Consider the following 15,795-nt stretch of genomic DNA (forward strand, 5'->3'; position numbering starts at 1 on the left):
GTGTGCGGCACTGTCCCGGGTTACATGCAGCCCCCGGTGTGTGCGGCACTGTCCCGGGTTACATGCAGCCCCCGGTGTGCGGCACTGTCCCGGGTTACATGCAGCCCCCGGTGTGTGCGGCACTGTCCCGGGTTACATGCAGCCCACGGTGTGCGCGGCACTGTCCCGGGTTACATGCAGCCCCCGGTGTGCGGCACTGTCCCGGGTTACATGCAGCCCCCGGTGTGTGCGGCACTGTCCCGGGTTACATGCAGCCCCCGGTGTGCGGCACTGTCCCGGGTTACATGCAGCCCCCGGTGCACGGCTCTGTCCCGGGTTACATGCAGCCCCCGGTGTGCGGCACTGTCCCGGGTTACATGCAGCCCCCGGTGTGCGGCACTGTCCCGGGTTACATGCAGCCCCCGGTGTGTGCGGCACTGTCCCGGGTTACATGCAGCCCCCGGTGTGCGGCACTGTCCCGGGTTACATGCAGCCCCCGGTGTGTGCGGCTCTGTCCCGGGTTACATGCAGCCCCCGGTGTGCGGCACTGTCCCGGGTTACATGCAGCCCCCGGTGTGTGCGGCACTGTCCCGGGTTACATGCAGCTCCCGGTGTGCGGCACTGTCCCGGGTTACATGCAGCCCCCGGTGTGTGCGGCACTGTCCCGGGTTACATGCAGCCCCCGGTGTGTGCGGCACTGTCCCGGGTTACATGCAGCCCCCGGTGTGTGCGGCACTGTCCCGGGTTACATGCAGCCCCCGTTGTGTGCGGCACTGTCCCGGGTTACATGCAGCCCCCGGTGTGTGCGGCACTGTCCCGGGTTACATGCAGCCCCCGGTGTGTGCGGCACTGTCCCGGGTTACATGCAGCCCCCGGTGTGCGGCTCTGTCCCGGGTTACATGCAGCCCCCGGTGTGTGCGGCACTGTCCGGGTTACATGCAGCCCCCGGTGTGCGGCACTGTCCCGGGTTACATGCAGCCCCCGGTGTGCGGCACTGTCCCGGGTTACATGCAGCCCCCGGTGTGCGGCACTGTCCCGGGGTTACATGCAGCCCCCGGTGTGTGCGGCACTGTCCCGGGTTACATGCAGCCCCCGGTGTGCGGCACTGTCCCGGGGTTACATGCAGCCCCCGGTGTGCGGCACTGTCCCGGGGTTACATGCAGCCCCCGGTGTGCGGCACTGTCCCGGGGTTACATGCAGCCCCCGGTGCACGGCTCTGTCCCGGGTTACATGCAGCCCCCGGTGTGCGGCACTGTCCCGGGTTACATGCAGCCCCCGGTGTGCGGCACTGTCCCGGGTTACATGCAGCCCCCGGTGTGTGCGGCACTGTCCCGGGTTACATGCAGCCCCCGGTGTGCGGCACTGTCCCGGGTTACATGCAGCCCCCGGTGTGTGCGGCTCTGTCCCGGGTTACATGCAGCCCCCGGTGTGCGGCACTGTCCCGGGTTACATGCAGCCCCGGTGTGCGGCACTGTCCCGGGTTACATGCAGCCCCCGGTGTGTGCGGCACTGTCCCGGGTTACTTGCAGCCCCCGGTGTGTGCGGCACTGTCCCGGGTTACATGCAGCCCCCGGTGTGTGCGGCACTGTCCCGGGTTACATGCAGCCCCCGGTGTGCGGCACTGTCCCGGGTTACATGCAGCCCCCGGTGTGTGCGGCACTGTCCCGGGTTACATGCAGCCCACGGTGTGCGCGGCACTGTCCCGGGTTACATGCAGCCCCCGGTGTGCGGCACTGTCCCGGGTTACATGCAGCCCCCGGTGTGTGCGGCACTGTCCCGGGTTACATGCAGCCCCCGGTGTGCGGCACTGTCCCGGGTTACATGCAGCCCCCGGTGCACGGCTCTGTCCCGGGTTACATGCAGCCCCCGGTGTGCGGCACTGTCCCGGGTTACATGCAGCCCCCGGTGTGCGGCACTGTCCCGGGTTACATGCAGCCCCCGGTGTGTGCGGCACTGTCCCGGGTTACATGCAGCCCCCGGTGTGCGGCACTGTCCCGGGTTACATGCAGCCCCCGGTGTGTGCGGCTCTGTCCCGGGTTACATGCAGCCCCCGGTGTGCGGCACTGTCCCGGGTTACATGCAGCCCCCGGTGTGTGCGGCACTGTCCCGGGTTACATGCAGCCCCCGGTGTGCGGCACTGTCCCGGGTTACATGCAGCCCCCGGTGTGTGCGGCACTGTCCCGGGTTACATGCAGCCCCCGGTGTGTGCGGCACTGTCCCGGGTTACATGCAGCCCCCGGTGTGTGCGGCACTGTCCCGGGTTACATGCAGCCCCCGGTGTGTGCGGCACTGTCCCGGGTTACATGCAGCCCCCGGTGTGTGCGGCACTGTCCCGGGTTACATGCAGCCCCCGGTGTGTGCGGCACTGTCCCGGGTTACATGCAGCCCCCGGTGTGCGGCTCTGTCCCGGGTTACATGCAGCCCCCGGTGTGTGCGGCACTGTCCGGGTTACATGCAGCCCCCGGTGTGCGGCACTGTCCCGGGTTACATGCAGCCCCCGGTGTGCGGCACTGTCCCGGGTTACATGCAGCCCCCGGTGTGCGGCACTGTCCCGGGGTTACATGCAGCCCCCGGTGTGTGCGGCACTGTCCCGGGTTACATGCAGCCCCCGGTGTGCGGCACTGTCCCGGGGTTACATGCAGCCCCCGGTGTGCGGCACTGTCCCGGGGTTACATGCAGCCCCCGGTGTGCGGCACTGTCCCGGGGTTACATGCAGCCCCCGGTGTGCGGCACTGTCCCGGGGTTACATGCAGCCCCCGGTGTGCGGCACTGTCCCGGGTTACATGCAGCCCCCGGTGTGCGGCACTGTCCCGGGTTACATGCAGCCCCCGGTGTGTGCGGCACTGTCCCGAGTTACATGCAGCCCCTGGTGTGCGGCACTGTCCCGGGTTACATGCAGCCCCCGGTGTGTGCGGCTCTGTCCCGGGTTACATGCATCCCCCGGTGTGTGCGGCACTGTCCCGGGTTACATGCAGCCCCCGGTGTGTGCGGCACTGTCCCGGGTTACATGCAGCCCCCGGTGTGCGGCACTGTCCCGGGTTACATGCAGCCCCCGGTGTGTGCGGCACTGTCCCGGGTTACATGCAGCCCCCGGTGTGTGCGGCACTGTCCGGGGTTACATGCAGCCCCGGTGTGCGGCACTGTCCCGGGTTACATGCAGCCCCCGGTGTGCGGCACTGTCCCGGGTTACATGCAGCCCCCGGTGTGTGCGGCACTGTCCCGGGTTACATGCAGCCCCCGGTGCGCGGCACTGTCCCGGGTTACATGCAGCCCCCGGTGTGTGCGGCACTGTCCCGGGTTACATGCAGCCCCCGGTGTGCGGCACTGTCCCGGGTTACATGCAGCCCCCGGTGTGTGCGGCACTGTCCGGGGTTACATGCAGCCCCCGGTGTGCGGCACTGTCCCGGGTTACATGCAGCCCCCGGTGTGCGGCACTGTCCCGGGTTACATGCAGCCCCCGGTGTGCGGCACTGTCCCGGGTTACATGCAGCCCCCGGTGTGCGGCACTGTCCCGGGTTACATGCAGCCCCCGGTGTGCGGCACTGTCCCGGGGTTACATGCAGCCCCCGGTTTGTGCGGCACTGTCCGGGTTACATGCAGCCCCCGGTGTGCGGCACTGTCCGGGGTTACATGCAGCCCCCGGTGTGTGCGGCACTGTCCAGGGTTACATGCAGCCCCCGGTGTGCGGCATTGTCCGGGGTTACATGCAGCCCCCGGTGTGCGGCACTGTCCGGAGTTACATGCAGCCCCCGGTGTGCGGCACTGTCCCGGGTTACATGCAGCCCCCGGTGTGCGGCACTGTCCCGGGTTACATGCAGCCCCCGGTGTGTGCGGCACTGTCCCGGGGTTACATGCAGCCCCCGGTGTGCGGCACTGTCCCGGGGTTACATGCAGCCCCCGGTGTGCGGCACTGTCCCGGGTTACATGCAGCCCCGGTGTGTGCGGCACTGTCCCGGGTTACATGCAGCCCCCGGTGTGCGGCACTGTCCCGGGTTACATGCAGCCCCCGGTGTGCGGCACTGTCCCGGGTTACATGCAGCCCCCGGTGTGTGCGGCACTGTCCCGGGTTACATGCAGCCCCCGGTGTGTGCGGCACTGTCCGGGGTTTCATGCAGCCCCTGGTGTGCGGCACTGTCCGGGGTTACATGCAGCCCCCGGTGTGTGCGGCACTGTCCGGGGTTACATGCAGCCCCCGGTGTGCGGCACTGTCCGGGGTTACATGCAGCCCCCGGTGTGCGGCACTGTCCGGGGTTGCATGCAGCCCCCGGTGTGTGCGGCACTGTCCGGGGTTACATGCAGCTCCCGGTGTGCGGCACTGTCCCGGGTTACATGCAGCCCCCGGTGTGCGGCACTGTCCGGAGTTACATGCAGCCCCCGGTGTGCGGCACTGTCCCGGGTTACATGCAGCCCCCGGTGTGCGGCACTGTCCCGGGTTACATGCAGCCCCCGGTGTGTGCGGCACTGTCCCGGGTTACATGCAGCCCCCGGTGTGCGCGGCACTGTCCGGGGTTACATGCAGCCCCCGGTGTGCGCGGCACTGTCCCGGGTTACATGCAGCCCCCGGTGTGTGCGGCACTGTCCGGGGTTACATGCAGCCCCCCGTGTGCGCGGCACTGTCCCGGGTTACATGCAGCCCCCGGTGTGTGCGGCACTGTCCGGGGTTACATGCAGCCCCCGGTGTGTGGCACTGTCCCGGGTTACATGCAGCCCCCGGTGTGCGGCTCTGTCCCGGGTTACATGCAGCCCCGGTGTGCGGCACTGTCCCGGGTTACATGCAGCCCCCTTTGTGCAGCACTGTCCCGGGTTACATGCAGCCCCCGGTGTGCGGTACTGTCCGGGGTTACATGCAGCCCCCGGTGTGCGGCACTGTCCCGGGTTACATGCAGCCCCCGGTGTGTGCGGCACTGTCCCGGGGTTACATGCAGCCCCCGGTGTGTGCGGCACTGTCCCGGGTTACATGCAGCCCCGGTGTGTGCGGCTCTGTCCCGGGTTACATGCAGCCCCCGGTGTGTGCGGCACTGTCCCGGGTTACATGCAGCCCCGGTGTGTGCGGCACTGTCCCGGGTTACATGCAGCCCCCGGTGTGCTGCACTGTCCGGGGTTACATGCAGCCCCCGGTGTGTGCGGCACTGTCCCGGGTTACATGCAGCCCCCGGTGTGTGCGGCACTGTCCCGGGTTACATGCAGCCCCCGGTGTGTGCTGTACTGTCCCGGGTTACATGCAGCCCCCGGTGTGTGCGGCACTGTCCGGGGTTACATGCAGCCCCCGGTGTGTGCGGCACTGTCCCGGGTTACATGCAGCCCCCGGTGTGCGGCACTGTCCCGGGTTACATGCAGCCCCCGGTGTGCGGCACTGTCCCGGGTTACATGCAACCCCCGGTGTGTGCGGCACTGTCCCGGGTTACATGCAGCCCCCGGTGTGCGCGGCACTGTCCCGGGTTACATGCAGCCCCCGGTGTGCTGCACTGTCCTTGGTTACATGCAGCCCCCGGTGTGCAGCACTGTCCCGGGTTACATGCAGCCCCGGTGTGTGCGGTACTGTCCCGGGTTACATGCAGCCCCCGGTGTGCGGCACTGTCCCGGGTTACATGCAGCCCCGGTGTGTGCGGCACTGTCCCGGGTTACATGCAGCCCCCGGTGTGTGCGGCACTGTCCCGGGTTACATGCAGCCCCCGGTGTGTGCGGCTCTGTCCCGGGTTACATGCAGCCCCCGGTGTGTGCGGCTCTGTCCCGGGTTACATGCAGCCCCCGGTGTGCGGCACTGTCCCGGGTTACATGCAGCCCCCGGTGTGTGCGGCACTGTCCCGGGTTACATGCAGCCCCCGGTGTGCGGCTCTGTCCCGGGTTACATGCAGCCCCCGGTGTGCGGCACTGTCCCGGGTTACATGCAGCCCCCGGTGTGCGGCACTGTCCCGGGTTACATGCAGCCCCCGGTGTGTGGCACTGTCCCGGGTTACATGCAGCCCCCGGTGTGTGCGGCACTGTCCCGGGTTACATGCAGCCCCCGGTGTGTGCGGCACTGTCCCGGGTTACATGCAGCCCCCGGTGTGCGGCACTGTCCCGGGTTACATGCAGCCCCCGGTGTGTGCGGCACTGTCCCGGGTTACATGCAGCCCCCGGTGTGTGCGGCACTGTCCCGGGTTACATGCAGCCCCCGGTGTGCGGCACTGTCCCGGGTTACATGCAGCCCCCGGTGTGTGCGGCTCTGTCCCGGGTTACATGCAGCCCCCGGTGTGTGCGGCACTGTCCCGGGTTACATGCAGCCCCCGGTGTGCGGCACTGTCCCGGGTTACATGCAGCCCCCGGTGTGTGCGGCACTGTCCCGGGTTACATGCAGCCCCCGGTGTGCGGCACTGTCCCGGGTTACATGCAGCCCCCGGTGTGCGGCACTGTCCCGGGTTACATGCAGCCCCCCGGTGTGCGGCACTGTCCCGGGGTTACATGCAGCCCCCGGTGTGTGCGGCACTGTCCGGGGTTACATGCAGCCCCCGGTGTGCGGCACTGTCCCGGGTTACATGCAGCCCCCGGTGTGCGGCACTGTCCCGGGTTACATGCAGCCCCCGGTGTGCGGCACTGTCCCGGGTTACATGCAGCCCCCGGTGTGCGGCACTGTCCCGGGTTACATGCAGCCCCCGGTGTGCGGCACTGTCCCGGGTTACATGCAGCCCCCGGTGTGCGGCACTGTCCCGGGTTACATGCAGCCCCCGGTGTGCGGCACTGTCCCGGGTTACATGCAGCCCCCGGTGTGTGCGGCTCTGTCCCGGGTTACATGCAGCCCCCGGTGTGTGCGGCTCTGTCCCGGGTTACATGCAGCCCCCGGTGTGTGCGGCTCTGTCCCGGGTTACATGCAGCCCCCGGTGTGTGCGGCACTGTCCCGGGTTACATGCAGCCCCCGGTGTGTGCGGCACTGTCCCGGGTTACATGCAGCCCCCGGTGTGTGCGGCACTGTCCCGGGTTACATGCAGCCCCCGGTGTGTGCGGCACTGTCCCGGGTTACATGCAGCCCCCGGTGTGTGCGGCACTGTCCCGGGTTACATGCAGCCCCCGGTGTGTGCGACACTGTCCCGGGTTACATGCAGCCCCCCGGTGTGCGGCACTGTCCCGGGGTTACATGCAGCCCCCGGTGTGTGCGGCACTGTCCGGGGTTACATGCAGCCCCCGGTGTGCGGCACTGTCCCGGGTTACATGCAGCCCCCGGTGTGCGGCACTGTCCCGGGTTACATGCAGCCCCCGGTGTGCGGCACTGTCCCGGGTTACATGCAGCCCCCGGTGTGCGGCACTGTCCCGGGTTACATGCAGCCCCCGGTGTGCGGCACTGTCCCGGGTTACATGCAGCCCCCGGTGTGCGGCACTGTCCCGGGTTACATGCAGCCCCCGGTGTGTGCGGCTCTGTCCCGGGTTACATGCAGCCCCCGGTGTGTGCGGCTCTGTCCCGGGTTACATGCAGCCCCCGGTGTGTGCGGCTCTGTCCCGGGTTACATGCAGCCCCCGGTGTGTGCGGCACTGTCCCGGGTTACATGCAGCCCCCGGTGTGTGCGGCACTGTCCCGGGTTACATGCAGCCCCCGGTGTGTGCGGCACTGTCCCGGGTTACATGCAGCCCCCGGTGTGTGCGGCACTGTCCCGGGTTACATGCAGCCCCCGGTGTGTGCGGCACTGTCCCGGGTTACATGCAGCCCCCGGTGTGTGCGACACTGTCCCGGGTTACATGCAGCCCCCGGTGTGTGCGGCACTGTCCCGGGTTACATGCAGCCCCCGGTGTGTGCGGCACTGTCCCGGGTTACATGCAGCCCCCGGTGTGCGGCACTGTCCCGGGTTACATGCAGCCCCCGGTGTGTGCGGCACTGTCCCGGGTTACATGCAGCCCCCGGTGTGTGCGGCACTGTCCCGGGTTACATGCAGCCCCCGGTGTGTGCGGCACTGTCCCGGGTTACATGCAGCCCCCGGTGTGTGCGGCACTGTCCCGGGTTACATGCAGCCCCCGGTGTGTGCGGCACTGTCCCGGGTTACATGCAGCCCCCGGTGTGTGCGGCACTGTCCCGGGTTACATGCAGCCCCCGGTGTGTGCGGCACTGTCCCGGGTTACATGCAGCCCCCGGTGTGTGCGGCACTGTCCCGGGTTACATGCAGCCCCCGGTGTGTGCGGCACTGTCCCGGGTTACATGCAGCCCCCGGTGTGTGCGACACTGTCTGGCTTTAAGCCCCATGGAGCTGTGAGTGTGACGGGGTTTCAGGCCTCGCACTGAGGCAGCTGTGGGGACAGGGATTGGTTCTGAGCTGTGAGTGTAATCACCGCCCCCTAATACCGCAGGCCCAGCGGCTGTTTTTGAATTTGTATTTATTTTCCCCCTTTAGTACGCGCATCAATACAATACGCACAATGATCAGTAATTATCTACGTTCTCCTGTGAACGATCGGTGAAGAACCGGCTCGGGGGCTCACTAAATGGCTGTCAGTGCAGCAGAAGAGGACCAAAGATGCAAAGTTCTGTGGGGAACATCATGTGACCAGGCAGTCTAAAAGGGATGTCTGAGCCTGTTTTAGAAGAGGAAGGGAATGTGACATTGTAAATGTTTGCTATAGAAACAAAAAATGCTTGTTACATTATAATACATTAAAAATGTCATTCAGAGTTGTTGTTGTTAAAAAAAATGCTACAAGTATTTTCTCATAGTACAGAACTAATTTATTAAAACACACACATGTGGGATATTGCTGAGTCTGCAGCTTTAATGTCTCTGCAGGGAGGGTACAACCACCGCTCACTGGCAGAAGGAGTCTGCGCCTCCCTGAAGACCCTTCTGGGGGACCCCTGCCCAAGGCTGACCCTGCCCTTCGCCCCCAGCCAAAGGTGAGAGGTCAGCAATATTGAAAGGGCTGCCGCTCTTGGTGGTGTGATGTCACGTGTCATTTCATGGTGCTTCATGATGACACTTGTCACTTGCTGCTTGTGACAGTGTGACGTCATTGTCACAGAAGACAAGATCAGGACACAATACAATATCACAAGCCGGGGGGTATAGGAGACGACTTCGTGGTCTTAGGTGCCCGGCTCCCCCGCTCCTGTGCGGTTCGGAGTGTCGGGGCAGCGCTGGGTGCCAGTCTCAAGGCAGCGCTGGGTGCCAGTCTCGGGGCAGCGCTGGGTGCCAGTCTCGGGGCAGCGCTGGGTGCCAGTCTCCGGGCTGCGCTGGGTGCCAGTCTCTGGGCAGCGCTGGGCGCCAGTCTCGGGGCAGCGCTGGGTGCCAGTCTCCGGGCAGCGCTGGGTGCCAGTCTCTGGGCAGCGCTGGGTGCCAGTCTCGGGGCCGCGCTGGGTGCCAGTCTCGGGGCAGCGCTGGGTGCCAGTCTCTGGGCAGCGCTGGGTGCCAGTCTCTGGGCAGCGCTGGGTGCCAGTCTCGGGGCAGCGCTGGGTGCCAGTCTCGGGGCAGCGCTGGGTGCCAGTCTCGGGGCAGCGCTGGGTGCCAGTCTCTGGGCCGTGCTGGGTGCCAGTCTCTGGGCAGCGCTGGGTGCCAGTCTCTGGGCAGCGCTGGGTGCCAGTCTCGGGGCAGCGCTGGGTGCCAGTCTCCGGGCTGCGCTGGGTGCCAGTCTCGGGGCAGCGCTGGGTGCCAGTCTCTGGGCAGCGCTGGGTGCCAGTCTCGGGGCAGCGCTGGGTGCCAGTCTCTGGGCCGTGCTGGGTGCCAGTCTCCGGGCAGCGCTGGGTGCCAGTCTCTGGGCAGCGCTGGGTGCCAGTCTCCGGGCAGCGCTGGGTGCCAGTCTCTGGGCCGTGCTGGGTGCCAGTCTCCGGGCAGCGCTGGGTGCCAGTCTCTGGGCAGCGCTGGGTGCCAGTCTCTGGGCCGTGCTGGGTGCCAGTCTCCGGGCAGCGCTGGGTGCCAGTCTCGGGGCAGCGCTGGGTGCCAGTCTCGGGGCAGCGCTGGGTGCCAGTCTCCGGGCCGCGCTGGGTGCCAGTCTCGGGGCAGCGCTGGGTGCCAGTCTCCGGGCAGCGCTGAGTGCCAGTCTCCGGGCAGCGCTGGGTGCCAGTCTCGGGGCAGCGCTGGGTGCCAGTCTCGGGGCAGCGCTGGGTGCCAGTCTCTGGGCAGCGCTGGGTGCCAGTCTCCGGGCAGCTCTGGGTGCCAGTCTCGGGGCAGCACTTGGTGCCAGTCTCAGGGCAGCGCTGGGTGCCAGTCTCTGGGCAGCGCTGGGTGCCAGTCTCTGGGCCGTGCTGGGTGCCAGTCTCTGGGCAGCGCTGGGTGCCAGTCTCTGGGCAGCGCTGGGTGCCAGTCTCCGGGCAGTGCTGGGTGCCAGTCTCTGGGCAGCGCTGGGTGCCAGTCTCCGAGCAGCTCTGGGTGCCAGTCTCGGGGCAGCACTTGGTGCCAGTCTCAGGGCAGCGCTGGGTGCCAGTCTCGGGGCAGCGCTGGGTGCCAGTCTCGGGGCAGCGCTGGGTGCCAGTCTCTGGGCAGCGCTGGGTGCCAGTCTCGGGGCAGCATTGGGTGCCAGTCTCCGGCAGCGCTGGGTGCCAGTCTCGGGGCAGCGCTGGGTGCCAGTCTCGGGGCAGCGCTGGGTGCCAGTCTCCGGGCAGCGCTGGGTGCCAGTCTCGGGGCAGCGCTGGGTGCCAGTCTCTGGGCAGTGCTGGGTGCCAGTCTCTGGGCAGCGCTGGGTGCCAGTCTCTGGGCAACGCTGGGTGCCAGTCTCTGGGCAGCGCTGGGTGCCAGTCTCTGGGCAGCGCTGGGTTCGGGGTCTCACACTTTGTGTTGCCCCCGCAGTGCTCTGGATTCGGGGTCTCACACTTTGTGTTGCCCCGCAGTGCTCTGGATTCGGAGTCTCACACTGTGTTGCCCCCGCAGTGCTCTGGATTCGGGGTCTCACACTTTGTGTTGCCCCCGCAGTGCTCTGGATTCGGGGTCTCACACTTTGTGTTGCCCCCGCAGTGCTCTTGATTCGGAGTCTCACACTGTATTGCCCCCGCAGTGCTCTGGATTCGGGGTCTCACACTTTGTGTTGCCCCCGCAGTGCTCTGGATTCGGGGTCTCACACTTTCTGTTGCCCCCGCAGTGCTCTGGATTCGGGGTCTCACACTTTGTGTTGTCCCCGCAGTGCTCTGGATTCGGGGTCTCACACTTTGTGTTGCCCCCGCAGTGCTCTTGATTCGGAGTCTCACACTGTGTTGCCCCCGCAGTGCTCTGGATTCGGGGTCTCACACTTTGTGTTGCCCCCGCAGTGCTCTGGATTCGGGGTCTCACACTTTCTGTTGCCCCCGCAGTGCTCTGGATTCGGGGTCTCACACGTTGTGTTGCCCCCGCAGTGCTTTGGATTCGGGGTCTCACACTTTGTGTTTCCCCGCAGTGCTCTGGATTCGGGGTCTCACACTTTGTGTTGCCCCCGCAGTGCTCTGGATTCGGGGTCTCACACTTTGTGTTGCCCCGCAGTGCTCTGGATTCGGGGTCTCACACTTTGTGTTTCCCCGCAGTGCTCTGGATTCGGGGTCTCACACTTTGTGTTGTCCCCGCAGTGCTCTGGATTCGGGGTTCCACACTTTGTGTTGCCCCCGCAGTGCTCTGGATTCGGGGTCTCACACTTTGTGTTGTCCCCGCAGTGCTCTGGATTCGGGGTCTCACACTTTGTGTTGCCCCGCAGTGCTCTGGATTCGGAGTCTCACACTTTGTGTTGCCCCCGCAGTGCTCTGGATTCGGAGTCTCACACTTTGTGTTGCCCCCGCAGTGCTCTGGATTCGGGGTCTCACACTTTGTGTTGCCCCCGCAGTTCTCTGGGTTCGGAGTCTCACACTTTGTGTTGCCCCCGCAGTGCTCTGGATTCGGGGTCTCACACTTTGTGTTGCCCCCGCAGTGCTCTGGATTCAGAGTCTCAAACTTTGTGTTGCCCCCGCAGTGCTCTGAGTTCGGAGTCTCACACGTTGTGTTGCCCCCGCAGTGCTCTGGGTTCGGAGTCTCACACTTTGTGTTGTCCCCGCAGTGCTCTGGATTCTGGGTCTCACACTTTGTGTTGTCCCCGCAGTGCTCTGGATTCGGGGTCTCACACTTTGTGTTGTCCCCGCAGTGCTCTGGATTCGGGGTCTCACACTTTGTGTTGCCCCCGCAGTGCTCTGGATTCTGGGTCTCACACTTTGTGTTGCCCCCGCAGTGCTCTGGATTCTGGGTCTCACACTTTGTGTTGTCCCCGCAGTGCTCTGGATTCGGGGTCTCACACTTTGTGTTGTCCCCGCAGTGCTCTGGATTCGGGATCTCACACTTTGTGTTGCCCCCGCAGTGCTCTGGATTCGGGGTCTCACACGTTGTGTTGCCCCCGCAGTGCTTTGGATTCGGGGTCTCACACTTTGTGTTTCCCCGCAGTGCTCTGGATTCGGGGTCTCACACTTTGTGTTGTCCCCGCAGTGCTCTGGATTCGGGGTTCCACACTTTGTGTTGCCCCCGCAGTGCTCTGGATTCGGGGTCTCACACTTTGTGTTGTCCCCGCAGTGCTCTGGATTCGGGGTCTCACACTTTGTGTTGCCCCGCAGTGCTCTGGATTCGGAGTCTCACACGTTGTGTTGCCCCCGCAGTGCTCTGGATTCGGAGTCTCACACTTTGTGTTGCCCCCGCAGTGCTCTGGATTCGGAGTCTCACACGTTGTGTTGCCCCCGCAGTGCTCTGGGTTCGGAGTCTCACACTTTGTGTTGTCCCCGCAGTGCTCTGGATTCGGGGTCTCACACTTTGTGTTGCCCCGCAGTGCTCTGGATTCGGGGTCTCACACTTTGTGTTGTCCCCGCAGTGCTCTGGATTTGGGGTCTCACACTTTGTGTTGTCCCCGCAGTGCTCTGGGTTCGGAGTCTCACACTTTGTGTTGTCCCCGCAGTGCTCTGGATTCGGAGTCTCACACGTTGTGTTGCCCCCGCAGTGCTCTGGGTTCGGAGTCTCACACTTTGTGTTGTCCCCGCAGTGCTCTGGATTCGGGGTCTCACACTTTGTGTTGCCCCGCAGTGCTCTGGATTCGGGGTCTCACACTTTGTGTTGTCCCCGCAGTGCTCTGGATTCGGGGTCTCACACTTTGTGTTGTCCCCGCAGTGCTCTGGATTCGGGGTCTCACACTTTGTGTTGCCCCGCAGTGCTCTGGATTCGGGGTCTCACACTTTGTGTTGTCCCCGCAGTGCTCTGGATTCGGGGTCTCACACTTTGTGTTGTCCCCGCAGTGCTCTGGATTCGGGGTCTCACACTTTGTGTTGCCCCCGCAGTGCTCTGGATTCTGGGTCTCACACTTTGTGTTGTCCCCGCAGTGCTCTGGATTCGGTGTCCGACGCTATCGCTGCACATTCCAAGTTCTGGAGGATACTGCAGGATCGTGGTGAGTGACTAGATATCCCTCCTTCCGTGTTGTCTGTCTGTAACTACACATAGACGGGGCGAGCATGGCGTCCGAGCATGAGGTGAGGAGCTTGGGTGTTAGAGCGTGGCGTGTCGTCATCGGGGTGGGGGAGTGTGGGGTCCAGGCATGACTTTGAAGAGTGTGGGGTGCGTATGGTCCAGGCGTGGCGTTGGGGAGTGTGGGTTCCAGGCGTGGCATTGGGGAGCGTGGGGTCCAGGCGTGGGGAGAGTGAGGTCCAGGTGTAGCATGGGGAGCGTGGGGTCCAGGCGTGGTGTGGGGTCTAGGCGTGGCTTGGGTAGCATGGGGTCCAGGCGGGGCGTGGGGAGCATGGGTTCCAGGTGTGGTGTGGGGAGCGTGGGTTCCAGGTGTGGTGTGGGGAGCGTGGGTTCCAGGTGTGGTGAGCGTTGGTTCCAGGCGTGGTGTGGGGAGCGTGGGTTCCAGGTGTGGTGTGGGGTCCAGGTGTGGTGTGGGGAGCGTGGGTTCCAGGTGTGGTGTGGGGTCCAGGTGTGGTGTGGGGAGCGTGGGTTCCAGGTGTGGTGTGGGGTCCAGGTGTGGTGTGGGGAGCGTGGGTTCCAGGTGTGGTGTGGGCAGCGTGGGTTCCAGGTGTGGTGTGGGGAGCGTGGGTTCCAGGTGTGGTGTGGGGTCCAGGTGTGGTGTGGGGAGCGTGGGGTCCAGGTGTGGTGTGGGGTCCAGGTGTGGTGTGGGGAGCGTGGGGTCCAGGTGTGGTGTGGGGTCCAGGTGTGGTGTGGGGAGCGTGGGGTCCAGGTGTGGTGTGGGGAGCGTGGGGTCCAGGCGTGGTGTGGGGTCCAGGTGTGGTGTGGGGAGCGTGGGTTCCAGGTGTGGTGTGGGGAGCGTGGGTTCCAGGTGTGGTGTGGGGAGCGTGGGGTCCAGGTGTGGTGTGGGGAGCGTGGGTTCCAGGTGTGGTGTGGGGAGCGTGGGTTCCAGGTGTGGTGTGGAGTCCAGGCGTCGCTTGGGGAGTGTTTAATCAATTCGTTGGGACCGACCGGGGTCCTGAGGTTTGGTTTCTTATCTCAGAGGGTGGTGGAGACCCCCCTGAAGAGTCGGAAAACAGGGGAGACCCCCCCACAGAGATGGTGGGAGAGCCTGGTCTGGACGCAGCGCTGGACGCAGTGATGGAGGAAGTGATGCGGTTGGTACCGGAGCAGCGCACAGGCCTGGTGTATGATGAACGCATGAAGGAGCATTATAACTTATGGGACAGGTGAAGGGAGAACAGCACAGACCCTGCCTCAAACACATCGCCTCTCGCTCTCTTGTTCTCGCCTCTCTCTCTTGTTCTCGTCTCTCTCCCTCGTTCTCTCCTCTCTCTCCCTCGTTCTCTCCTCTCTCTCTTGTTCTCTCCTCTCTCTCTTGTTCTCGCCTCTCTCTTGTTCTCGCCTCTCTCTCTTGTTCTCGCCTCTCTCTCTCTTATTCTCGCCTCTCTCTTGTTCTCGCCTCTCTCTCATGTTCTCGCCTCTCTCTCTTGTTCTCGCCTCTCTCTTGTTCTCGCCTCTCTCTCTTGTTCTCCCCTCTCTCTCTTGTTCTCTCCCCTCTCTCTTGTTCTCGCCTCTCTCTCTTGTTCCCGCCTCTCTCCCTCGTTCTCGCCTCTCTCTCTTGTTCTCGCCCCTCTCTCTCTTGTTCTCGCCCCTCTCTCTCTTGTTCTCGCCCCTCTCTCTCTTTTTCTCGCCTCTCTCTCTTGTTCTCGCCTCTCTCTTGTTCTCGCCTCTCTCTCTTGTTCTCGCCCATCCCTCTTGTTCTCGCCCCTCTCTCTCTTGTTCTCGCCTCTCTCTCTTGTTCTCGCCTCTCTCTCTTGTTCTCGCCTCTCTCTCTTGTTCTCGCCTCTCTCTTGTTCTCGCCTCTCTCTCTTGTTCTCGCCTCTCTCTCTTGTTCTCGCCTCTCTCTCTTGTTCTCGCCTCTCTCTCTTGTTCTCGCCTCTCTCTCTTGTTCTCGCCTCTCTCTCTTGTTCTCGCCTCTCTCTCTTGTTCTCCCCTCTCTCTCTTGTTCTCGCCTCTCTCTTGTTCTCGCCCCTCTCTCTCTTGTTCCCGCCTCTCTCCCTCGTTCTCGCCTCTCTCTCTTGTTCTCGCCCCTCTCTCTCTTGTTCTCGCCTCTCTCTTGTTCTCGCCTCTCTCATGTTCTCGCCTCTCTCTCTTGTTCTCGCCTCTCTCATGTTCTCGCCTCTCTCTCTTGTTCTCGCCTCTCTCTTGTTCTCGCCTCTCTCTCTTGTTCTCCCCTCTCTCTCTTGTTCTCTCCCCTCTCTCTTGTTCTCGCCTCTCTCTCTTGTTCCCGCCTCTCTCCCTCGTTCTCGCCTCTCTCTCTTGTTCTCGCCCCTCTCTCTCTTGTTCTCGCCCCTCTCTCTCTTTTTCTCGCCTCTCTCTCTTGTTCTCGCCTCTCTCTTGTTCTCGCCTCTCTCTCTTGTTCTCGCCCCTCCCTCTTGTTCTCGCCCCTCTCTCTCTTGTTCTCGCCTCTCTCTCTTGTTCTCGCCTCTCT

At 64.6% G+C, this 15,795-nt stretch overlaps 1 protein-coding gene across 3 annotated transcripts in view; it reads left to right on the top strand.

Moving 5' to 3' along the window:
• Positions 1-15,795, top strand: part of HDAC6 (histone deacetylase 6) — an 83,932-nt gene that overhangs the window by 26,324 nt on the left and 41,813 nt on the right. For all 3 annotated transcript variants that reach the window (XR_012798697.1, XM_075584539.1, XM_075584540.1), the window contains exons 2-4: positions 8,724-8,830; positions 13,220-13,287; positions 14,344-14,530. Coding sequence is in view for 2 of the 3 variants with exons in the window: in XM_075584539.1 (XP_075440654.1) it covers positions 8,724-8,830; positions 13,220-13,287; positions 14,344-14,530 (362 nt within the window). In the remaining variant the exon portion in view is untranslated. The remainder of the gene's footprint in view (positions 1-8,723; positions 8,831-13,219; positions 13,288-14,343; positions 14,531-15,795) is intronic.

This window comes from Ascaphus truei, unplaced genomic scaffold (assembly GCF_040206685.1).
Source record: "Ascaphus truei isolate aAscTru1 unplaced genomic scaffold, aAscTru1.hap1 HAP1_SCAFFOLD_636, whole genome shotgun sequence".
NCBI classification, from domain to species: domain Eukaryota; kingdom Metazoa; phylum Chordata; class Amphibia; order Anura; family Ascaphidae; genus Ascaphus; species Ascaphus truei.